The 24,036-nt window shown below is 55.6% G+C and overlaps 1 protein-coding gene across 3 annotated transcripts in view; it reads left to right on the forward strand.

The window, feature by feature from the left end:
* The window catches only part of TRAF3 (TNF receptor associated factor 3), a 116,281-nt gene extending 93,167 nt beyond the window's left edge, over positions 1-23,114 (forward strand). For 2 of the 3 annotated variants that reach the window (XM_027520680.1, XM_027520681.1), the window contains exons 7-12: positions 2,875-2,955; positions 5,446-5,520; positions 7,270-7,362; positions 11,975-12,115; positions 17,131-17,305; positions 17,865-23,114. In XM_027520680.1, coding sequence (XP_027376481.1) covers positions 2,875-2,955; positions 5,446-5,520; positions 7,270-7,362; positions 11,975-12,115; positions 17,131-17,305; positions 17,865-18,436 — 1,137 coding nt within the window. In that variant the 3' untranslated portion in view covers positions 18,437-23,114. The remainder of the gene's footprint in view (positions 1-2,874; positions 2,956-5,445; positions 5,521-7,269; positions 7,363-11,974; positions 12,116-17,130; positions 17,306-17,864) is intronic. The other variant, XM_027520682.1, reaches the window with a different exon arrangement.
* The last annotated feature ends 922 nt before the right edge of the window (positions 23,115-24,036 follow it).

The raw sequence follows: 24,036 nt of genomic DNA on the forward strand, positions 1-24,036 counted from the left end.
GAACAGCAGCATCGCTGGTGGTGGCTTGAAACGCTGGGGCAGCAGACCCCGAGCTAGTTGCCCAGGACACACAAGAGAGCATATCACAGTCTCGCCCCTTCACGCCACCGTCTGGCGGGGGAGACAGCCAGCTGTGTAAATGCCGGTGTGGGAAGGGCCAGTTCACCTGGCCTGACAGGGTCGGTGAGGGCTGTCAAGAGGAAGTGGCATTTGACCTGACGGGGGGTCTTAAATGTGTTGACTGCAGAGAGGAGGCAGGTGCAGAAGCACAGAGCAGTAATTGCAAGTTTGGGGCCTGAGTTGTACAAGGAAACCTTCCTCATAAATCTTCCTACCCTTCAGTGATGGGGGCATCCTGGCGTGTCCTCAGGGTGCTGACCCTGCAGTGCGTCTTGGGGCAGATCTTGCTTTCTGTCCGCCTGTGATCACTGTGGGGAGCATGCTGGTGCCCCCGCTCTGGGCCCCGGGGCCCTGGCGCCAGCAGGCAGCCACACCCGTACTTCCTGCCCCGCCAGGAAAGGGCCCTCATCTTGTCAGTGGTGGCGGAATTCGACTCCCAAGTCTTGTTCTTTCAACTCGCATACAGTCTCGTCCTCTCAGGCCTTAAGTCTATTTTTCAAAAGCACAGTTGTTTAACTTAGGCCTGAAGCCCCAGGTCATCCTGACTTTCCTCCTTGTCCTGCGTCCTGTGGTGTGACAAGTACATCAAGTGTTGATAAAAGTAGACTGATACAGCACGGAGACCCTCAGGGTCTTATGAGCAGTTCTTTTCTATCTTTAAACCATGGTATTGGCGTGCCAGGTATTTTTGAGTTTGTGTTTTTAATCTGTTAGCATAAAGCATCAGAAAAAAAATTCTTCCATTTAGCCCAGAGATTATAGAGTATCATTCTCTTTGAACAGTTCTGTTAATTTGTTAAAAGTCAAAGAGTTGTAAAGGGTGGCCAAGGGTCACCTCTTAACTCATTACATCTACAGAGACCCTCTGAGGTCCAGGGGGAGATATTTCAGGGGTCACTGTTCAACCCACTGAAGTGGGCAAAGCTATAAATGGCAATTCACAGGAAATAGAAATGCTTAAAGTAAAGAGCGTGCTGATAGCTACACGTTAAAGAATTACAAGTCACACCATTGCCTTTTTCACCCATCGCTGTTGGAGATGGGAAGGTTTGACAGAACTGGCAAAACCCCCCAAATCCCATGTGAGACGCTTACCCTCCAATAGCCAGAAAAGCCTGTTTTGATCATCCTTGCACAAGTCTGCAGGCTGCACATGAAGCTCCTGACTGGCCTGGCGTGCAGGCCCCAGCCTCTCCTCCCGCTGCCCCCTGCCTGCCCTCCCCAGCGCACGGCCCCTCCCCTGAGTTGTCTCAGCGCTCCCCCTGCGACCCCACCCCCAGGCGCTCTCCCCGCACCCCTGCCGCGGGGTGATTGTCCATCCATGCTCCTCGCTGTCCTGGGCCAGGCTGACCCAAGGCCAGGGCAGGCCCGGCCTGGTGAATGGGAGCTTTGGGAGGGGGTGTGGCACCTGGAGCACTGGCCACATCCGTTCTCCAGGCCCGGGACTGACTCCATCCTTACCCCTGCCCTCCGAGGGACATCTGGTCACTCCCCGCCTATAGATGACACCGTCTGGCCGAGACGTCCCACTGAAAGATGCAGGAAGCCTTGACTTGGCACCGGGGAACTTGTAGGGATTCTGAGCAGTACCCGGGGGGGTCCCCTCACGGGAGGTGCTGGTCAGGCTCAGTCCAGCCAAGAGCCTTCCAATGAGCTCCAGACAGCCATGGGCTCGCCCACTGCAGGCGCTGGGGGCTCTGTGGGCCTCCAGGACCATGCTCAGGAGCAGAGGGGTCCTCTCCACACTGCCCACCTACCAGGCTGATCCAGACCAGGGACTGCTGGCGGCAGGATGACTGGCCTCGCGGGCCAGAGAAGTGTCCTTGCGGGCACTGTGTCCCTGGCCCACACATCTCCCGGTCAGACAGCCCGTGGCTAGCGCTGCCCCGATGCAGCCTGGCTGGAGGCCCTGCCAGCAGAACCGGAGTGTCCTAGGCCTGAGGGAAGCCCACCATCTCTCCTCCTGCCAAGTGCTGCCCTCTGAGGCCTGGCTCCACAGTTGTGTTTCATGGCAGGTCTAGGATCTCCCTGTGTGGCCTCTGTCACGTGTCTGGAGGTGCTGTCTCCAGGCCCGCTTGGGCTTGCTGGCCTGCGGGAGCTCTGGCCCATGCTTTGCCGGTGGCAGGTGTACCGGACAGGTGCCAGCAGGTGCCCATGGCACTGAGTTTGGCAGTGGCCATCACCCAGGCTCTATGTTGAAATCTGTGCCATCAGAGAATGGCCACACTGGAACATACCTACATCGTCCTTGCATTAAAGGGAATCCAGGCACGTTCTCAGGACAGAATTTAAATTCCCGGGGATCACACTGTTTTCAGGCTCTTGAGAAGCATTGTTTCCAGACTCCAAGCTGAGAAGCAAGAGGGGAAATGTCCACCCCAGCCAGCAGAGGCTGGGCCCCGGCATCCACCCCTGTGTGAGCGAGCTTGCTGGGCGCAGGTGGCAGGGCGGCGTCGGCCTGGGGGACACGGCTGGAGGGCATGCAGGTGGGCTGGGGCAGGACTGTCCTAGAGTGTCCCCCTCTTAAGTCACTCCGACCAGTCAGGTCTGCGGAGCTCTGGGGAGAGCCCGCCTTGTCAGCACTCACACTTCTGTAACACAACGGCCCATGCAGGTGTGATGGGAGTCTGAGGACACACGGGCATGACTATGGACAGGGGGCACCCTCTGGGGCCTCGTGGGGGCGCTGGCGGCCTCTGAAGGAAGGCAGGTCTTGTGTTTCAGAGTTAGCAACGGTCTCTCTTTCTCCTCCAGAAACACGAAGACACGGAGTGTCCCTGCGTGGCAGTGTCCTGCCCACACAAGTGCAGCGTCCAGACCCTCCTGAGGAGCGAGGTGAGGGCTGCAGCTGCGCCCCTGCAGGGGCTGGGGGTCCTACGGGTCCCCACTTCCCCCTTGACGCCGAGGCCTGAGGTCATCACAGTCCATGGTGGTAATAGAGTAGAACGATGAAAAACCTCTTGCTGTTATTGAAAATCAGATATTTCAGAAGCAAGCAGTTAAAAGCTACAGAGTGGTGGATTCAGAGCAAAAATATTGAGAACTGAGGAAATGGGAATATATTCAGTACAAGCGTGGGCGACACTTCTTAGGTTTAAATCTGTAGAAGAGGAATTACTCTATGACTGTCTCAGGAAGATCAGTTGACTGAGAGATACTCGTGAGCGGTTTCCGCCACACGGGCCGTGCAGGGTCTGCCCTGGGGTGAGAGGGTGGCAGGTGGCGGGGGGCGCCTTGTCTGACCAGGGTATATCCAGCTGGAACAGTTCCACGGCTTCTTGGTGCTCTGCACCTGGCCCTGGCCTGGGTCCCTTTGGCTGCTGTTCTGGGAGCTGGCGGGGCGCCTGTGGGCTTCGGGGTGCCTGCAGGCCTGGTCCCCACACCGAGCGCCCTCGGGCCTGGGCGCTCTGACCTGCGGAGCCTGCTCACCTCAGCCCTTTTCAGCCACCTGGGATTTGACACTGCAGGTACTGCAGTGGTGGGGGAGGTCGGTCTCTCCCGTCCCTGAGGCCAGGGACACGGGTGCAACAGGACCCCGGAGCCCCTCTCACCGAGGTGCCCTGTCCCGGAATGTCCCTGCTGGGAAGGGGCAGGTCTTGCCGGGTGTGATGGTGGTTCCTGGGCCCCTGGCTATGCCTCAGAGAACAGCGAGGGCACTGTCTCCACAGCTAGGAAGCCCCTCTGTTAAAGTGAACGTACGAAGAGGCTGCTGTGGAAATAACTTCCAGGGTTCCATATGCTTTCCTCAGTTTTGACTCAGGCAGGGCTATCTATATTAGGAACAAAATTGTCTCCATTTGCCTTTAAGTTATCTTTATTTTAAAAAATGTTTAAACCTGCATTGATCTCGGGTTTCTGGTGAAAGGTGCCCTTTTACAGATGGTTCTTGCTGTAGTCTCGAGCTCCCCTAAATTCTGTAGGGCTCTGAGAGTAATGATGATGAAGCCAATTTAGGGAAAGTACAACCCTGAGCTTATAGTTGTAGAAAATAGTGCTAAACTCGATATGTCCCCAATTTTAACATTACAAGCATTAGCTGGTTAGATTTATGACTGTACCGATGGCAGTGAAAGAAAACGTTTTACGATTTTCAAACTGACGTCACTGCACACACGGCCGCCTGTTGAATTTCTGTGCCTGTCACCCGCCACGTGCCTCCTGGGCGCTTCTTCCAGGTGCGGCCACCACCACCCGCCCAGGCCCAGACCTTCCTCCGGGTTGGCCTTGGCAGCGGGCAGCTGGGTCCCTCGGGCCTGTCCTGTAACTGGCACGGCCGGCAGGAAGGCTGTGCTTTGAGCCTCTCCCTCTCGCCCTGAGTACGGACCTGGCGGGAGGGGACTGTGTCCCAGAGAACAGAGGAAAAGGCATCGTGGCCACCTTCACCCACCAGAGCGAAGTCCTACACGCACTGGCTCCCGGGAGAACACGCTCCCGGGCCCCCACGCACTGCGCTCACAAGCTGCTCTGCTAATTCAGGGTCTGATCGTTTTCTCTAAAGAAAATCTGTCCCTTGAGTTTCCAATAAAGAAAGAGAGTATCTTTTAGACTGTGTTAGTCTAACGCAAAACTCCGTGTCTATAAAATGCAGATGTTTCCATTCCCTCCTCCCCTGCGGGGCATCCCAAGCGGTGTGTGTTTGGCCATTTGCTGACGTTGAAGCGGAGCACGTGGCTCCTCCTGGTTGTCCTCCCGAAGTGGAGGGGAGCACGTTCAGATCCATGCCATTAGGATGACTCAGGGGTCTCTGAAAGCCACATGAATTTCTGGGCAAACTGAGGGAGGGGAGTCTTTTCAGAAGGAGAGTCCCCTCTGCAGTTGTCGTGAGTGTGGGGGGCCGGGAGCGCCTGTGTGCGCTTCCCTGGAGAGAGAGACACCTACTTCTGTGTACTGTATACAGGCGTGTGGCCCAGCTACATCGGAATGCTTTCTATTTTTTGTGTTTCATGCAATTTTTTTGTTTATAGTCTTTAAATGTGCTTTTCAGTTTTTTTTTTTCCTTCTTAAAATTCTGCGGACAGCGTGTCACAAAACAAGTTGTTCTAAAAAAAGCCGCAAGTGTAAGAAATGTTAAAGTAAATGTATTTCTGTATATGGTGTATATATGTGTATGCACGTGATGATACTGTATATTTAGTATATATGTGTATACACGTGATGATGCTGTATATTTACTGGGTAGAAGTCCAGGAAGCAGGTGGTGTAAACACACCTGCTGATGAACCCCATTCGTGATATTAGAACGCAGATGCTACCTGTGCCCTTGATATGTTTGAACATTTTCATGCAAACGTTTGTGCCACAACTCACGTCTCTTTCCCGTTGCAGTTGAGTGCACACTTGTCAGAGTGTGTCAATGCCCCCAGCACCTGTAGTTTTAAGCGCTATGGCTGCGTTTTTCAGGTCAGTATCCGACATTCGTCCTTCCCAGTCGCTGACATTCCGCCATGAGAGAAAGTTAACTCTGTTGACATTTTAACGTGCAGGCTCCGAGCTTTCCGTTCTGTTATGGCGCCGAGTCACCAGCTGCGCACGGTGGCAGAGCCGCGTGCAGCAGCCGTTGGGCCCACTTTTCAGGCCGGGGGTGTCGTGAGACTTCAGGTAGACACCTGTGCTGAGGGGGAGTTAATGCCTTAGCAGAAGGATCACACTGAAACCAGCAGGACGTGGGGTGGGGTCTCTAGGTAGACTGGCGCCCCGGACATGGCTTCGGCAGCACACATGTGTGCCAGCGCACGGCCGTGAGCATTGCACACGCGTGTGTCCTTAGTGCGTCCCATGCACACGCCACACCTCCCGGACTGCCGGGCGGAGAGGAGTCGCCTCCACTGCCACGCCTGTGCCTGCTCCTGGTTTTTTTGTTTTTTTAACACACCTGAGACTCCTGGTGGATTTGAACTAGTTTTCATTTAAATGTATGTCTTGATTTTAGAACTATCAATGGTCAGTATATACTTCAATTAAAGAGTTTTATATTTGATTTTTATGTATTATCAATACATTATTGTGAAATCAGTACAGGGATATTAGCATCTCAACATTTTCTTAGAAAGTGATTTTTTTTAACACACCTGAGGTTGCTAGTGGATTTGAACTAGTTTTCATTTAAATGCATATCTTGATTTTAGAACTATCAAAGGGCAGTATATACTTCAATTAAAGCACTTTATATTTGATTTTTATGTGTTATCAATACGTTATTGTGAAATCAGTGCAGAGATATTGGCATCTCAGCATTTTCTTAGAAAGCAAAAAGCCTGAGAGTGAGGACGAATGTAGCTTGCCCTCTGCTCGGCTCTCAAAGAGACTGAGCCCTCACCGCTGTTATGTCGTATGTACTTACACACCATTCATTCTGTGTATGTATATATATATGTTGATATTTAGCAATACTTGTATGAACATATATATATGAATATTCTATGTACAGAGTATATGTTTTGGAGATCATCAAAATGCTTTCCATGGCTTTTAAATTTTCCAGTATCCAAAACAAATTACATTCTTATACCAATTATTTTCTTAAATATATGAAGTACTGTTTCACGTGCTCATTATCGACTCTGAGATGGTCTACATCTTATGTACTCTGTAGATTGTTTATGTTCTGTACGTAACTTTCTAAGTATACTTAGAATAGTTAGGGACAGTACATTTTCTGATACTAGTGTTTCACTAGTAAGTTAATATCCTAATAGATGACTTAGAATCCTACTTGGATTGCACATTCACTAGATTATTGTAGGACCATCTAGTTATGACTTGCAGATGTCTCGACGTTTTCCATTTCTATTTTAGTGCAGAAAACTTACTAAGGAACAAAAGGGATATGTCTGAAATTTAATTTCTTAATGTTGGAAGTCTGAAGCCTAGGTAAATTGAGGGGTGAGTGAAGCCCACGGCCTCGAGGCAGTGGGCGCAGAATCGCAGCGCCTCATCTTTGAGCTGCTCGGTTCCTCTCGGTACGGCCCCCTTGCCTGCACACAGTAGCTCAGGGGCCACTGAGCACAGCCCTCCTGAGGCTGGAGATGCCCTGTGACCCTTCCCCGATTCAGTCCCCCCCTTCATGTGTGGTGCTGGCGTGAGGTCGTCTGAGGGTCTGAGCCTCTGACCGAGGGAGGCTGGCTGACCGCGTCTCCTCTTCATTCTCAGGGGACAAACCAGCAGATCAAGGCCCATGAGGCCAGCTCCGCAGTGCAGCATGTCAACCTGCTCAAGGAGTGGAGCAACTCCCTGGAGAAGAAGGTACGCCCTGCCGTTTCTGGCTTCTGCCGGCTTCTAATAATTTCTTCATATTGTGTGAAGAAGAAAATCTTATTTTTATTTAGTAAGGGGTTTTGGATAAAAGAAACACCATGAAGTGTCAAAAAAGTAAAGTTCTTTTCAAGCGATCTTGAGTTTATAAATGAAGGTATGTGGTTTTGTTAGCTTGCTAGCTTGCTCTTTGTTTTTCAGTTGCCAAGTGTGTATGAAGTGCTTTTTAAACTCACATGGTGATTCTCTCAGTATTGAGTTAGAACAGGGATTGTCGCTTCCAGCCTGCACCCCCCAACGCTGTCTTTTTGTAAATAAAGCTTTATTGAAACGCGGCCACGCACACTTCGTCAGTATGGCCCATGGCTGCTTTCACACCGGGATGGCAGTGTTGACACGGGGCCCGTGTGGCCCGCACAGCCCCCAGTCACTGCTCTCTGGTTGTTTACAGAAAGCCCGCCAGCCGTGATCTGGAAGGGCACCGGTGTCCCGTGCGTGACCCTCCTCTAAGAGATGGGAGGGAAGGACGTTTCCACATCACCAGTTACTCCTGTTCCGTTTTTGTGTTTGGACCGTGCCAGGCCTTCACTGCAGCGCACAGGCTTAGCTGCCCTGCAGCACGTGGGATCTTAGTTCCCCGACCAGGGATACAGTTGATTGTGGAAGTTTGGGGGCCACACAGCCCCCCCCCGGACACACCTGCCCTCCTGGGCGTCTCCTCGAAGCCCCGCTGTGGGGTCTGCACTCCTTAGCAGGCGCCTGCCCACAGAACACTCCTTCCTGGGGGAGTTTGTTCTGTGGTGCTCAGCTCGCCAGGCATGTTTTCTCAAAGAAAGGATGAAAACCTCCAAGGCTTGACAGAGAAGAAGGTTATAGATCTCCCACTGTGGCTTGTGGCTTGTATACAAAAATAAGAACTTAATTTGATATTCAGCAAACATGTGTTGAGAACGTGTGATAGGAGGCCGCTGGGATGAGTTACGGCAGCCCCGGGAGTTGATGTTTGCTTTCTAAAGGTTTGTAAAGATTTGAATATCTTGTTTTGAGTGTTAAACCCAAGCAATTTAAAATGTAAATGTGCTTGAAGGAGTGTAAAGTTTTAAATCAAAAGATGTTTATTAAATATGACATTAAGTATTTCTTAGTATAAATGCTTAAGCTGGAGATGAGAAGCTGTGACAGGCATTGTGTGCTGTGTGTACACGCGCGTGGGACAGGAGGAGCTTCTGTTTGACCGTGAGGTAGAATCTGTGTCACATGAATGATTTATAACTTTCCCATGAGCACATATTTGCTCTGAGTTCAGCGATGGTTTACCTATAAATCCCTTTTTCTCCTCTTTTTGAAGAATGCTTTGTTTCTGCGTTTTCAAACTATAGGCGTGGATCGCAGGGCTTTTGGTCTCTCACAGATACAGCTTCTCATTTATCTAAAAGGTTCTCCTTCCCTGTAGAGTGAATTGGTTTTGTTCCAGCTGTGCTGGTTATGTAACCGCGGCGCGGGGCTCAGGGGTGTGCTCACCCCCTCAGTGGTAGGCGGGGCTGTCACCAGGAGGGCTTCCAGGGGTGCAGGAGGGGGAGTTGGGGGTCATCCCATCCTACGCCCTCCTGTCCTGCCACCCCAGCACCCTGAAAGCATCCTCTTTGCACTGTTGGAAACCCCGGGACCCGGCTGCACGGCCCACATGCCCTCCCCGGCGGTCCTCCCCCTTGCACACACCACACACCAGCCAGTGGGGGGCAGATTTGAAACGTCTGTTCCCATGGCTTTGCTCAGGGGTGAGCCCCTCCCTGAGCCCCCCACTAGGGACAGCCAGGCCCCTGCCCTGCACATCTTTCCTTGTGTCCATGAGGAGCTGGCATCTCTTCTCTGGGCCCAAGAGCAGACCCGGACAACAGATGGAGATGTTTGTGTTTTCTTAAAGTGGGAATTTGTTTCTCAGCATGGAATTGTTCAGTCGGATCTTGATATTTTGTTCATCAAGGGTAGAAAATAGAATATTTGAGTTGATTCAGAAAGACCAATTACTACATTCACAGTCAAACTTTAAAAAAAAAAAACAACAACAAAACTGTAAGTCCAGACCTGAAAACACCCATCTTACATTTTAGGAAAGCTTAAGTCACAAGGAAGTCTTAGAGTGCCCCCAGACAGGTGGGGGTGGAGGGTGTGCTCAGGGAGGAGGGTCTCGGTGGAGACCCTGCTTGGTCTGCTGCGTGGATTCTGGGAAACACGGCTGCCAGTGGGCTTCCCTGTGCCTGCGGCGTCTACCTGGTAGGCAGGTGAAAGCGGGGGTCTGCTGGCACCCAGGGGCTGGGATCCTTGATTAAAATATGTAAATAAAACTGAGTTTAAGGACAATCCCTCCATAAAGACATTAAGAGTTTGCTGAGGCGGACTCCCCTGGGGGCACAGTGGGTAGGAATCTGCCAGTCAGTGCAGGGGAAACAGGTTCAATCCCTGGGTCGGGAAGATCGCACATGCTGTGGAGCAAGCAGCTCAGCCTGCGCACCCTGGAGCCCATGCTCAGCAGCAGGAGAGCCACCGCAGTGGGGAGCCAGAGCCTGGCACCGCAGAGCAGCCCCAGTCAGTCAGTGCAGGCGCCCAGTCACGTCCAACTCTTTGTGACCCTGTGGACTGCAGCACGCCAGGCCTCCCTGTCCGTCACTGACTCCCGGAGCCTCCTCAAACTCATGTCCATGGAGTCGGTGATGCCATCCAACCATCTTGTCCTCTGTTGCCCACTTCTCCTGCCTTCAATCTTTCCCAGCATCAGGTTCTTTTCCAGTGAGTCAGCTCTTCGCATCAGGTGGCCAAAGAGTAGCCCCAGCTCACTGCAAACAGAGAAAGCCCATGTGCAGCAAGCAGCACAGTCCCAGCACAGCCAAAGATAAAGTTAAATAAATAAATAAAAATTTTAAAATGGGAGAGTTTGGTGTGGCAGGATGTGTGATGGTCAGTGTAGGTCAGGTGGCCTGATCCGCGGCAGAAGTTGCCGTTGGTGTGGGGAGTATCACCGAGAGTCGTGTGAAGGCGGCTGGCCCGTGTGCACGATTGCTCTTTGTGGGGTTGTGAGGCTACGGGGCCCAGGAACCATGTCCATCTTCAGCAGATGGGAATGAGGGAGTTGTAACTTTAGAAAAAGCAAAACACCGCTGCCAGCCACCCATGCCCCAGGCTGGATGCTGCAGGCTGGTCCTGTGTGGGAAGCCGGGGACCAGTGAGGCGGCCTATTTTAGGAAGGAGAGTCTGTTTGTGCTGCATGAAACCCTAGGGGAGTTGAAATATATATTGCAGGTTTTGTATTCTTTTGTAAATACGTTTGTTATAAATAAAACAGACTGAGACAGTGCCCAAAAGGCACTGCCTCCCAGCAGGATGCTGACTTTGGGCTGGTGGTTCCTCACAGGGATGAGGTCAGGAGGCAGATGCCGCCCGAGATGCCTGTGAGCTGTCACGTGGCCAGGCGGTCCTCAGGTGCTGGCAGCATTAGAGGGCACCTCCGAGTGCAGCCGCGACGCAGCGTGCTGTCTTCCGGGTAGGGGGAGGGAGGTGGGGGGCCCCAGCGCTTGTGGGCAGAGAAGGCCACGGGCAGAGGGAGGCTTTCAGAGGGTCTGCCCTTGGTTTCCCGCATTGGCTGGTGGATTCTTTAACCACTGAGCCTCCAGGGCCATCCCGAGTGCCCTTGTGGGAACATTGTGAGGAGACACCTTGTAGAGTCGTCCTTGAATTCCTCACCCTGGGGCTTTTAAGTCCTGTGTAAATTGGTTCTTGGGAGCTGATTATTTTTCAGAAAGGAACTTTGAAAATGTCAAAGGTGGGCTTGGAACTGCCCCCAGCAGGCCCTTGCTGGACCACCGTGGTCTCCCGGCCATCCCATCCCCTGGTGTCCCTCCCATCCCCCCAACACCGCCATCCCCTGGCACCCCCAGTTACCCTGACACTCCCGCCCCCCGGAACCCCCTTCCGCCTTCTGCGCCTCCTCTCTGGGGCGGCGGGCTGCCCCAAGGATTCCCTGCGCCACGTGTGGGACCCTCCCCTTCCTGCTCCCTCATTCTGCTGAGAGCTCCTCACAGGGCGGCGAGTGGTCCACTGGTAGCTGTGAAATAATTTAGTGGGTTGCAACTAGCATTTTTTAAAGTAAAATGGAATAAAATAGAAAGTGCCAGGTACGTTATAGTTGATTAGGACAGGTTGGTTTTGGGATCCTGTTTTTAGGAATAGGCACCTGTGTTCAAGGCACGCACCGAGAAGCTGAGCTGCAGGGAGGCATTTCCCACTGTTTTCTCATCAGAGTTTGAAAGCCACTCTGATAAAAGATTTATGTGTTTTCAGCAAAATCTTTAGAAAGCGTCCTGCTTGTTCTGAAAGGCACTCGTCTCATCTTACTTGACTCCTAGGAAAGGTTCTGAGAACCACGGTTTGGGTCCCTGTTGAACAGCCAGAACCCCCCTTTCCTGTGGGGAGGGGTTTGTTCCTGGAACTCCTTCCAGTGAGTGCACAGAAGGCCCGTGTTGTCAGCATTTCATGACTCATGTTAGAATTGTTGTCAATTCACATTAAGACCGTGGTGTTTGCTTAATTGGAGGCTCTCTTTTTTCAGGTTTCCTTGCTGCAAAACGAAAGTGTAGAAAAAAACAAGAGCATACAGAGTTTGCACAACCAGATATGCAGCTTCGAAATTGAAATTGAGAGACAGAAGGAAATGCTTCGAAATAATGAATCCAAAATACTCCATTTACAGGTAAGAGGTGTAAGACTATGGCTGGGTCGGAGGGAATACGTCTGTGTTCTCCGCCAGGACTTTCTCAGGGAGACATCTGAGCCAAAACCCTGACCTTTGTCCACAGGGCAGCTTGTTTCTCTTGCTTAAGTGAAACTCGGGGAAGTGGCCTGGGTGCATGGGTGGCCTGGGTTAGTGGGGCGCCCTGGGTTCACAGGATGGCCTGGGTTCGTGGGGCACCCTGGGTTTGTGGCTGGCTTGGGTTCATGGGTGATCTAGGTTCAGGGGGCAGCCTGGGTTTGTGGGGCACCTGGGTCTGAAACTGGCCTGGAAGGCTGCAGGCGCCCCTTCTGCCTGTTCCTGGAGGCCGAGCCCCATCCCCTCTCCCCTGTGCCTTTGATTCATTGTTGGTGAAATAAGACCAAAGCCTAGGTTTTTTAAAATTAGCTCCTTTTATGAATATTATCTAAGATTTCATGTTGTTCCTGAGTAGCTGTGTGTCAAGTTTCACTTCCTAAAGTGAACTGAAGCCAAGCTGTTTTGTTCTGAATCTTCCAGCGACGCAGGTACTCACATCATTTTATCTCGCCAGAGTGACCCAAAGGTACCTCCATCCCAAACACGTAGGCCCTCGCTGCTCTGAGAAGGGTGACGCCTAAACAGCCGGATTAGATTGTGGCTCCTTGTCTCTGTGACCCGCTCAGGATTCCATCAGGTGCTTGTTGTAGGTTATTCTTCCAGACAGCGTCCTCCCACTGGCCGATTCGGGGTGCCTTCAGGCTGATCGTTCTGTGTGTGTCACACACTAGGGTGAGAATCATTCCTGTGTCGCCAGAATGGTCCTCTTGTGCCTGTGGCCAGTGTTTCCCTAAATTGCCTGGAAGATAAAATATTTCTAATAGCTCAGAGTCACAGCATCTTGGAGATCATCTTGCCTCCCGTCTTATTGTTGAGGTTAGTTATAATGCTTTGAATTGCATAGGGATTTATTAAATTAATTTCACTTGTATTAAACTTGGTGGTTGTCCAGAGACAAGGAAAAGCACTATGAAACATTAGGTTATAGTCGAAAAGGTGCCAGACACAGGTATTGAATCAAGCCAGGAAAGCACGGTGCCGCGTGAAAGAGCCGCAGGGCTGCTGCGGGAAGCCCCGGGTGCTGCTGCGGGCCCGGAGGCAGCGGTCAGCACGCTGGGACCGAGGCCTGCGCTGCCGTCGTGAGCAGGGCCCGCGTGCGCAGGCTGGCGGCGGCCCAGGGCCTGGAGGTGCGTGGGAGGGCCGAGGAAGTGACCCCGTGTTCGAAACCACTTGTTAAGCATATCGGCAACTGAAGGAAGAATGAGTAGGTAGGGGTTCATTTTTTTTTTTATTTAGTTCTTATTTTAATGTAATGGTTTCCAAAGTTTTTTATTGAAGTGCAGTTGGTTCACAGCGTTGTGCTAACTACTGCTGTACGGCAGAGTGACTCAGTTACACATCCGTATGTTGCTGTTCAGCTGCTCAGTCGGGGCTGACTCTTTGCGACCCCCTGGACTGCAGCACCCCTGGACTGCAGCACCCCGGGCTTCCCTGTCCTTCACCATCTCAAACTCATGTGCATTGAGTCCATGATGCAATCCAACCATCTTATCCTCTGTCACCCCCTTCTCCTGCCTTCAGTCTTTCCCAGCATCAGGGTCTTTTCCACTGAGTTGGCTCTTCGCATCAGGTGGCCACAGTATTGGAGCTTCAGCTTCAGCATCAGCTCTTCCAGTGAATGTTCAGGCTTGATCTCCTTTAAGATTGACTTGTTTGATCTCCTTGCAGTCCAAGGGACTCTCAGGAGTCTTTTCCAGCACCACATTGGAAAGCATAAATCCTTCAGCACTCAGCCTTTTTTCTGGTCCACCTCTCACGTCTGTACGTGACTATTGTAAAAACCATAGCTTTGACTAGATGCTTCTGTCAGTAAAGTGATGTGTATACATTCTGCCTTTGTTTAACTTTTGATTTTGTATTGGGGTATAGCCAGTTAGCAGTGTTGCCACAGGCCAGATGAGCAGTGAGGGGACGTAGGTTGGCACTCTTCCTGTTGTGACTCTCCTCAGGCCGTTGCACACGGTTCCCCGTGTGACACAGCAGGGCCCTGTGTGTCCGGTCTACATATGACAGTTTCGTTTGCTGACCCCAGCCCCCCACGCCATCCCTCCCTCAGCCCCCTTTCCCTGGCAACCACCAGTCTGTCTCTGTGTCTGTCGGACTGTCTCTGTTTTGTGGAAGAGTTCATTTCTGTCCGATTTTATATTCCACATGTAAGTGATATCATATGGTATTTGTCTCTTTCTGACTTCACCTGATAATCTCTACTTTGATCCCTGTTGCTGCCATCCGGCATTATTTCACTCTTTTATGGCTGCGTAGTATTCCATTGTGTGTATGAAGAAGTAGGTTCATTTATAACCAAAAAAAAATGAGAGTCCATACTGAGGCCATGGGTGCCCTCCACCACCATTTCAACAGAGCCTGGCTCAGCCCTGCACCTCAGTCGCCACCGCAGAGCCTTCCGGCCGCCAGGGGAGGGCTCACTGGCTGGACTGCGGTTCAGGACGCCGCCTGCCTGGCCGCTGTTGCATGTGGCCACCTTGCCACTCTGTCCGCGGTGGGCCGGACCTTCTTCCCACCTCCTGTCCCGACTCTGGCTCCTCCTGGGACACCTCAGATGGCAGGGTAGACGCCACGTCCTCCAGGAAGCCTTTGCCCAGCCTGTGCCTCGGACCACTTACTGGTGACCAGCCTGTAGCTCTCTGCGTGGTGTCCTCCCTGTCTGAACCCTGAGGATGGACTTGGAAGGAGTCCACACGGAGTGCAGCGTCCTGACAGCCCTGGGCAGGGCAGCCAGAGGGGCTTAAAGAAGTGGAACCAAAGAGTGTGTTTGGTTTTCCATCCCTGGAAGGGTAGTTTGTTAATACTTTACTCGTAAAGAACGTTTCTGTTTTGTCTCTTGTTGTGCCACGCGGCATGTGGGTCTTGGCTCCCTGATGGAGGTTGAACCTGTGCCACAGCACTGGAAGCGCACGGGTATAACCACTGGACCGCCAGGGAAGTCCCTTTCTCCTTAAACAGTTGGATGACGCGGTGGTCCCCCAGTCAGTGAGTCCCACCCTGTCCCCAGGCCCCTTGCTGAGCCCGGAACCCACCCGCGTCGCCCGAGTGATAGACGGGGATGTGAGCCCCAAGGGGCCCAAGCGCGAGACGGAGAGGCTGGCGCCCTGTGAGCAGGTCTCCTGACGAGGGTGTACTTAGTTCTGAACAGTCTGTGCCATGTGTCTCAGCTCCTGAGCCCTTTTTTCTGATAAAACCCTCACCTGCATTTAAGGTCTGTGTTTACAGAGACACTGCGGCAGCTGGGTGGAGACGACTCGTCAACCATGAGGTCGTGTTTGCTGCATCCTCCAGGGAGGGTGGGCGGGTCCACATGCTGCCCTCACCCACAGCCTCCACCCAGCCAAGGGGCTGCTCGACAGCCACACGGTCCCCTGGTGTGGGAGGAGCGCCTCCTAGGTAGTGGGTGGGCCTTGTGTGTGTGTGTGTGTGTGTGTGTGTGTGTGCGAGCGCGCCTGCGGTCCCGTGTCCCCTCCTGCCCGGCCCCGCCCGCTGACTCCTCGCCCCTGGTGTGTAGTGGGGGCGTCACAGTCGCTTCTGTCCCCAGAGCGCCTTGTGGCCTTGGGCCGCTGTCCCGTGTGGTCCCCGCGGCAGGGCTCAGAAGTGAGGAGCACCAGCCTCGGCCACTCCGCCCTGCGCTCACCCCGGGCTCCAGCAGCCCCGCGGGCCCCCTCGGAGCTGCGCTGACCGTCTTAGATGTCCGTCAGCGCCCTCCATCCTCACGAGCCCCCACAGCAGCCTGGGTGGTCGCTTTGTCACTTGAGCAGGTCGAGGGCGGTCAGACACTCATGGTGGCTGTAAGTGTTCATGCGTGTCAACAGCACTGGCCCCAGAACACAGGCTTTGTGAGCCGGCCGTGCCTCGCCATGTGTATTTAAAAATGAAGTGCTCCCAGTGTGCAAAGCAGTGTTCTTTGGAGAAGTCATCTTTACTTTTTAGATGTTAGCTGATATCAGGGTTTCTTGGAAAGATGAGGAACATTAACGCTGTACTTTTTACCCCGAAAAGTAACGCATGCTTACGTGTTTGTTCTTTCACAGCTATTAAGAGCCAGCAAAGGCGCTGAAACCTTGAGGTTTAAAAATAGGCCCCCAAAAGGAGAAGTGATCTTGGCAGGCCCCCGGGGCTCCCCCTGCTTGGCCCGCAGCTTTGGGGGTGGCCCCCTCGCCCCACAGCTCCAGGGACTAAGCCGCCCCACTTCAGGTGCTCTATTTCAAAAATGCAGATTGTTTTTAGAGGTGAAAACCCTTCAGGTCCCTGGCTTCATCTACAAGTGGGCAGGCCAGACCTGCTGACTGGACCCCTCCGTTCAGCCCCAGGCCCCCTCCTGTGACGGTTACAGGTGTGCTGGTCACGTGCTTCTGGAAGAGGGGGTTTCTGAGTGGTTTAAATCCAGCCTCACGTCGACAGCCACGAGTTTGTGAGCAGAGCTGCCACAGGGGGGCACAGGGCACTGGGCACCGAGCGCATCAAGGGAGAGACCCTCCCCCCATAGGCACTGGCCTCTTGGCTTCACTGGGGGCCCGAGGACCCACCACCCACCCAGGCCCTGTCCTACTGGGGGGCGGTTTCTCTCTGCAGCAGGGGCAGTGTGGGGACTCAGGGGTTCTGGCGCTCTTGGCAGCCACAGAGACAGTGGCCCCGGAGGCTCACAGTTCCACCCCTGCTGGTCACTTGATCTTTTATGGGACAGAGGCCTTCACAGGCCCAGCTGAGACGCTGGGAGAGGGACATGGGGGTTGCATGCCCTGCAGTTGCACCTCGGACCTAGGTCCCTGAGGGCCCGTGGGCCTGAGCTGAGGCGCCCTGTGGGGGCCGGCGGGGGGTCTGCAGAGGTGCGGCCCTCACAGCAGGTCCTAACCGTGTTCTGCCTTTCTGAAACTTTGATTTGGAAGCGAGTCATCGACAGCCAAGCAGAGAAACTGAAGGAGCTCGACAAGGAGATCCGGCCCTTCCGGCAGAACTGGGAGGAGGCAGACAGCATGAAGAGCAGCGTGGAGTCCCTCCAGAACCGGGTGACCGAGCTGGAGAGCGTGGACAAGAGCGCGGGGCAGGCAGCGCGCAACACAGGTGAGCCCGCGCGTCCCAGGCCGGTACTGGGGCCGGCTGTGCGGGAGAGTGGAGCGCCTGCAGGTGACCGGCTTCCTGCGCCAGGCACAGAGCGCAGGGCGGACGCCGACGGGGCCGGGCCTGCGGGCGGAGGTGCGGGGCTGCGCAGGAAGGCCAGGGGACAGAAGGTGACCAGCAGGCGGCAGGGGACCCGGCCAGCCCGGCAGCGTGGCTGATGCCTAGAAGCCGCCTGGGCGTGGAGCGGGGAGGGGGTTGCTGAGCGTGCGTCCTAAAACCGCCCTGAGCAGGATTAACCGGGAGGAGCCCGATTACGGGGATGCACGTGGGGCCGGATTAAGCCGGCCAAGGAGCCGAGCAGCTTCGATTCCGGGGGGATCGCCCGGAGCTGGGGAGCCGGGGGCAGCAGGCCGGTGCTCCGGGGTGTCCCTGCCCCGCAGGCTGAGGCTGGGGGTCCGGGGCGTGCGTCTCCGGCCCCCCGTGGGCGCGGGCACCCCCACCCCCCACCCTGCGGGCAGGCCTCCGTGGGTCACGTGCGCGCGCCCGCCGTGTCTCCCGCCAGGCCTGCTGGAGTCGCAGCTGAGCCGGCACGACCAGATGCTGAGCGTGCACGACATCCGCCTGGCCGACATGGACCTGCGCTTCCAGGTCCTGGAGACCGCCAGCTACAACGGCGTGCTCATCTGGAAGATCCGCGACTACAAGCGGCGGAAGCAGGAGGCCGTGATGGGCAAGACGCTGTCTCTGTACAGCCAGCCCTTCTACACCGGCTACTTCGGCTACAAGATGTGCGCCAGGGTCTACCTGAACGGGGACGGCATGGGCAAGGGCACGCACCTGTCGCTCTTCTTCGTCATCATGCGCGGCGAGTACGACGCGCTGCTGCCCTGGCCCTTCAAGCAGAAAGTGACGCTCATGCTGATGGACCAGGGGTCCTCGCGGCGGCACCTGGGGGATGCGTTCAAGCCGGACCCCAACAGCAGCAGCTTCAAGAAGCCCACTGGGGAGATGAACATCGCCTCCGGGTGCCCCGTCTTTGTGGCCCAGACTGTGCTGGAGAACGGGACGTACATCAAAGACGACACCATTTTTATCAAAGTCATAGTGGATACTTCGGACCTGCCGGACCCCTGACGCGTCCCCGGGGCGGCGGATCGAGCAGAAGGCAACTCCTCCGGGGGGTTTGAACCGGCCGTCTCCACCGAGGTCCTCGCGCTCAGAAAAGGACCTTGGGAGACGGAGGAAGCAGCAGAAGGCGGCCGCGGGCCGGCGGGAGGAGCCACGCGTGAGGACTCACCCAACACGTTTTGTAATAGACTAGCGACACTTCACTCTGGAGAATTATTTATCCTTCGACGAGATAAATACTGCTGTCAGAGAAGGTTTTCATTTTCATTTTTAAAGATCTAGTTAATTAAGGTGGAAAACATATATGCTAAAGAAAAGAACCATGAATTTTTTTCTTCCTTAAACTTGAACACCAAAAAAAAGAACACACACACACCACACACACACACACACACACACACACACACACACACACACACCTGGGGATAGCTGGACATGTCAGCATGTTAAGAAGAATTTATGAAATAATGCAATTCTGATATATTCATTCTAAAATTCAAGAGTGCAATCTTGTTTCAAATATAGTATATTGTCTATTTTTAAGGCCTCATCTGGTCTCTGTTTTAATAATTTGTTTGTCAGAAGACCCTGAAGTACACCTAGGTCTTTTTTGAAAGTCTCTAAATTCAGAATCATTTTTTAATTTAAAGTTCTAAGATAATTGTTACTGCAAACATTTTATTTTAAAACGTTGATAGACTGATATTTCTTGGAAGAAAATGTAAAATATCAAACACTGGTTATCACTTGTGATAGGAAAGAGAATATTCAATCTGTTGTTATTTCTCGTTAGAAATGTAAACCTTCAATATCTGTCGTAGTTAATGACACTACTTCAAAATTACTATGAAAGGAAAATTGCTCATGGATGCTGTGCATCATTTTCAGATTTATAATTGTTTTCACCCTAAAATAGGGCATTAGTTGAACTTTGGAGTTCTAAACAAAATCCTGTAGGTTTTTAAAATTCTGCCCCATGTGTTCAGACACGCTCTCTCTTGCTGACAACACCGACTTCCGTGTCCAGTGTTGGGGGTGGGCAGGCGACTTCGCGCTGACGGCGGCCACAGCAGAAACCGTGTTCCCCATCCAGTCATAACTGCTGCATTCGCTCCAGCCTTTGCGTAGAGATGGTGGCATCCTGTACACGTGCCTTAGATGTGACTTGCTGCTTCTCGACCCCAGCTTTGTGTTCCCCGTGATTCCAGAAGGCGATGGTTCAGCCAGACTCTCTTGACCACTAACTAGACCTTTGCCTGCTCGGGGGGCCTCCCACAGCCCCGTCCGCCGGCTCCCCACCCCCGCCCCGGAGCCTCCGCCGCTTCGTCATCCCAGATTCCAAATCTCTCGGGCCCACGGGCGCAGGCAGGGCCGGGCAGGAGCTGCGCCTTCGAGTCCCGGGCGCGGGGCCCAGACGCCCGCCGCGGGGCCCTCTGAGCATTCCAGAGACCGCCAACCCGGGCCGCAGGGCTGGGCCACGGGCGTCCTGGGGCCGCCCTCTCACGGGTAGGGCGGCCCCGGGGCCCGTCGTCCGGCTGCGCCCGCCCGGGGCGCCTCTCACCCCGTTCCCCTTCTCTCAATGGTCCAACTGTGAAGAGCGGGCCTGCCCTGTGCCCCTGCTATGCACCCCGCTCCATGGGTGCTCTTACACTGATGGGTGCTACACGTGACGGGTGCTTCTTAGGCGAAACCAATGTGTGTGAACCGCGCATCTGTGCCGCTCGTCCAAGAGACGCGCCCACGACGGGCCAGCCGGCCGCGCGCCCCAGACTGCCTGCCGCGGGCTGCCGGCGGCCGCGGGGGCGGCCAGGGGTGCCCGGCGGCCCCGCTTCTCTGGTGCTGCCGACCGCCCTGGGTGTGCCTTCGCCCCAGTGCCTGCTGGAAGCACCTCCTCTCCACCGCGTCCCTGGGCTTCCATAAGTGACCTCATGGGTTCCCAGCACCCGCCCGCCCACAGTTACAGCTCCGTCGTCTTCATCTCCGTTTCTTTCCCTCCCCGCCCCCACCCCAGTTGCTTCGAGGGCGGATCGCGTCCTCGGTCCCGCCGCCCCCCCCACCCCCGTCCGCTCACAGAGGAGGGGCTCCTGCAGGTGCTGCGGGACCACAGCTCCCTCGAAGGTGCCTGGACTCCCGGGGCTCCGGGCGGCCCCCACCTCCAGACGGTGTTCCCGGGAGGCCAGAGGTGACCGACGGGGACCGCCTGCCACTTCCTCCTGCTTCACTAGAAGGACGGACAATACTGACGGAAGCAGCATCTCGGTCTGTTATAAAACAGTTCTTTCCCCGCCCTGGGTGGGGAGCCTGTCGGCAGCACTCCGGAAGCATCTGGCCAGTGGTGAGGGGGCTTTCCAGGAGCCCCTCTAGTGGGAGATGGACCCCCACCCCACCCCCGGAGCCGTGGGACCCGGCTCACTGTGCCCGGGGTGGACGCTGGGTCGTGGCGGGAGCTTCAGGCCGCGGTGAGCCGCGGGGAAGCCAGCCACGCAGGGGGGCGCCGCTCTGTGGTCCATCTGACGTTGGGCCCCCTCCAGCCCCACCCCCACCAGGCCCCGGCCAAGGGACAGGTTTCAGACACGGCGCACAGATGCGTTTTCCGCATTAACTCAGTATCAAGTTCCCCACGGAACAGGCCGTTCCAGTGCTTTAGAGGAACCGCGGTGAGTCCCACGCGGGGTCAGCCCGCCTGCGTCCCAGCCCCATCGCCTGTCGTGGAAACGGAGACCTGCAGGGCCCCTGCGGCCGGCTGAGGGTCTTGCCTGTGGGTGGGGGCCGGGGGGCTGGGCTCTGGCCCACCTGGGCCTCTGTCACAGGTCAGGGGTTTTCAGTCGGCGGTTGTATCGGTGACACGGAGACAGCAGGGACGCGTGTGAATTGTTCACAAGCCCGTCCCACGGGAGGGTGGCACAGTCACTGTGCAGGTGGGTGAGGAGGGCCGCCGTCTGCCCCCTGCCCAGCCCCAGAGCCCCGCCGCGGGGTGAGCAGGCAGCTCCCAGCCGGCGGCCCCCCTGTCCTGGAGGCGGGCCCCACCAGGCCCTCAGACGGCGGCAGGGGCCCACGTGGCCATCCTGGCCAGAAAGGGGCGGGCGGTCTCCTGACAGCTCGTCTCCGCAGGGTCCCCAGCCACCTGCGGTCCCGCGTCCCCGTCGCCCCCCGGCACTCAGTGTCGAGGGATGGTCTCCCATGCCGGGCCTGGCATCCAGCCTGCAGCCTGCGGGCAGCCGGCCGAACCCTGAAACAGCAGGTGCGGGCCCCCGAGTGTACCCCAGGGGCGCACACCTCCAGCTACCCAGGCCCGCTGTGCCTCCCGGCCCACACTCGGAGGGGCGACTGTCACCCTGAGCTGGGCGTGGACGGCTCCAGCCCCAGCATCTCCGCCCGCCCTCACGGGCGCTGGCCAGGGACCAGGAGCCACGTGGGGCTCAGCCACACCTCCGCCCTCCGAAACCCGCCCCTCTGCTGGTGCTGACCAGCAGGGCTGGAAAGGGCTCAGGCAGAGCTGGTAACCCCGCTTTGTAACTTCTAGTCCAGACTGTCACTGACCTGGCCGCAGAGGAGAGCTGGGGGAAATCCAGGCGCTCCTTTGCTCCGTGACCTGATGGCGGGGCAGGGGGCGGCGGGGGGTCCGTCACCCAGTCTGCTGCTCAGCCCAAGACCATGGTTCTGCTTTCTGTTCGCAAATCTCGATAGCTGTTTCTTCCAAAGTAGATCATGTCCCCGAGGGTCCAGGCCGGATGGGGTCAGCTGGGGGCTGCAGCCAGGGCAGGTGGCCGGCCGTCTCTGCGCTGGTTGCCCCCCGGGGAGCTGGGGCGGCGGGGGTGGAGGCGTTTCTGCTGGCCTCAGCGCCCGGGGCGTGGGGGTCGGCCCACGGGCAGAGGCCCGGATGAGTGGCTCGAAGCAGTGCCCGCATTTCATTTCTGCTGCTGCTGCTGCTGCGTCTAGTCTGTCTTGTGAACTCGCAACAAAAGAGGTGGAGTCCAGGGTGGCTGCACCACTCCTGCAGTCAGTGGCGATCTGTTCCCAACTAGTCCCTTTAGACCAGTAAGATAACTTCCACAGCAAACTCAACGACTTAATTGGTAAACACAAAAAGCTGGCATTATTTTCCAGGATTTCTATGAGAATTACCTGTAGAGTTAACAGAGTCTGTGGTCAAGGAAGTGTACATCCACGTAGACACTTTTGAGAATCGGTTCTTTCTCTGATGGCACACCTCTGCGTTCAGTTCTCTTACCCAAAACAAAGACCAAAGAAGGCCAATCTCTTGTGTGACTCTGTATTTTTAATCTGCCTGTTTTAAAAAAATAAAACCTTGCGTCTGTACAGCCGCTCGCTGTGAGGACCCATCTTGACAGTCCAAGTGATTGTGACCAGTGACCACGTCCCGTGTTCTTCTGCTCTTCTGAGAAAAAAACACAAAAGGACCGTGTGAGTTATTGCCCAGCAATAATCATGTTGTTAACTGTGGGTCAACAACATGTCTGACTTCCTGATAGCATTATTATGTTTGATATTTTTGTTTACTGTATATCTTGTGTGGTTTTATTTGGTATTTATTTGTGTTTTGAGGTCTTGCAACGTTTTTGTGTTCCTGATGCTAATAACTGAAGTTTGTAAGAGTGTAGAATGCCCAACTTTGAAATGCTGAAACTGTCTCATTAGAGGAAAATAAACCTGACTGAGGAGTCTCGGCTTCTTTCTCAGCTCACTCTCGGAGGCCCAGCACCATGGGGCCAGCGTCCCCAGGTGGTCACGGGGGCCCAGCCCTGGCACAGGAAGCCCCGCTCCTCCCCTGAGGCTCCCCCTGAGTCAGCAGGCATCGGGGCTGCCCCAGTACCCCAGGCACAGCACGAAGGCCCCGGGTTCTGCCCAGCCCCCTACAACCCCTGCTCCTCCGCGTGTCACCCCCACAGCCGTGTGGCCCCCCCGAGCCCACCCTGCGCTCTGCCGTCTCCGCGTGGCTGGCTTGTGGGGCGCCGGGGCCTCGTGGGGGTGTTTCCAGGTGAGGACTGACGGCCTCTGCACACCCCCCACACACAGCATCAGCGCTGGCCCGGCGGTGGCCTGAGTCCCTGCAGAGCTCCAGTGGGCTGAGGGCCGCACCCCGAGCCTGGGTCATTCTATCAGACGCTGGAGGTTGAGGGGAAGCTGTGAGGGGCCCAAACCGCACGCCCAGCCTTGCTCCTGAGCAACCCCAGGGCCGCAGGTGGGGCCTCGGAGGGTAGAGCACAGAGACCCGGGATCTGAGGACCGGAGGGCTGCTGGCCCCAGGTGGGGGTTCAGGACTGTGGGCAGGGCCCCCGCCCTGGGCACCTCTGTTTCTTCTGCTCCCAGACATTCATGAGGCCGCAGGAGACCCAGGGGAGGGGCAGGGGGGCAGCGGGGGGGACAGGCTCAGCCAGTGGTGCCCACACCCCTGGGAGGAAGCGCCTCGGGGCGACCTCGGCCTGTTGGACAGGATGGGCAGCCGGCCACGACACAGGCTCTGGTCATGCAGCTGTGAGTCCTCCCACCATGGATGGCATGGGGGTGGGAGGGACCCTCGGCACAGCACTGGGCTCCAGGGCGCCCCCCCGACCCCCTGCCGGGTTTGGAGCCTGGTCACCCCG

The sequence above is a fragment of the Bos indicus x Bos taurus genome, chromosome 21 (genome assembly GCF_003369695.1).
Source record: "Bos indicus x Bos taurus breed Angus x Brahman F1 hybrid chromosome 21, Bos_hybrid_MaternalHap_v2.0, whole genome shotgun sequence".
NCBI lineage: Eukaryota > Metazoa > Chordata > Mammalia > Artiodactyla > Bovidae > Bos > Bos indicus x Bos taurus.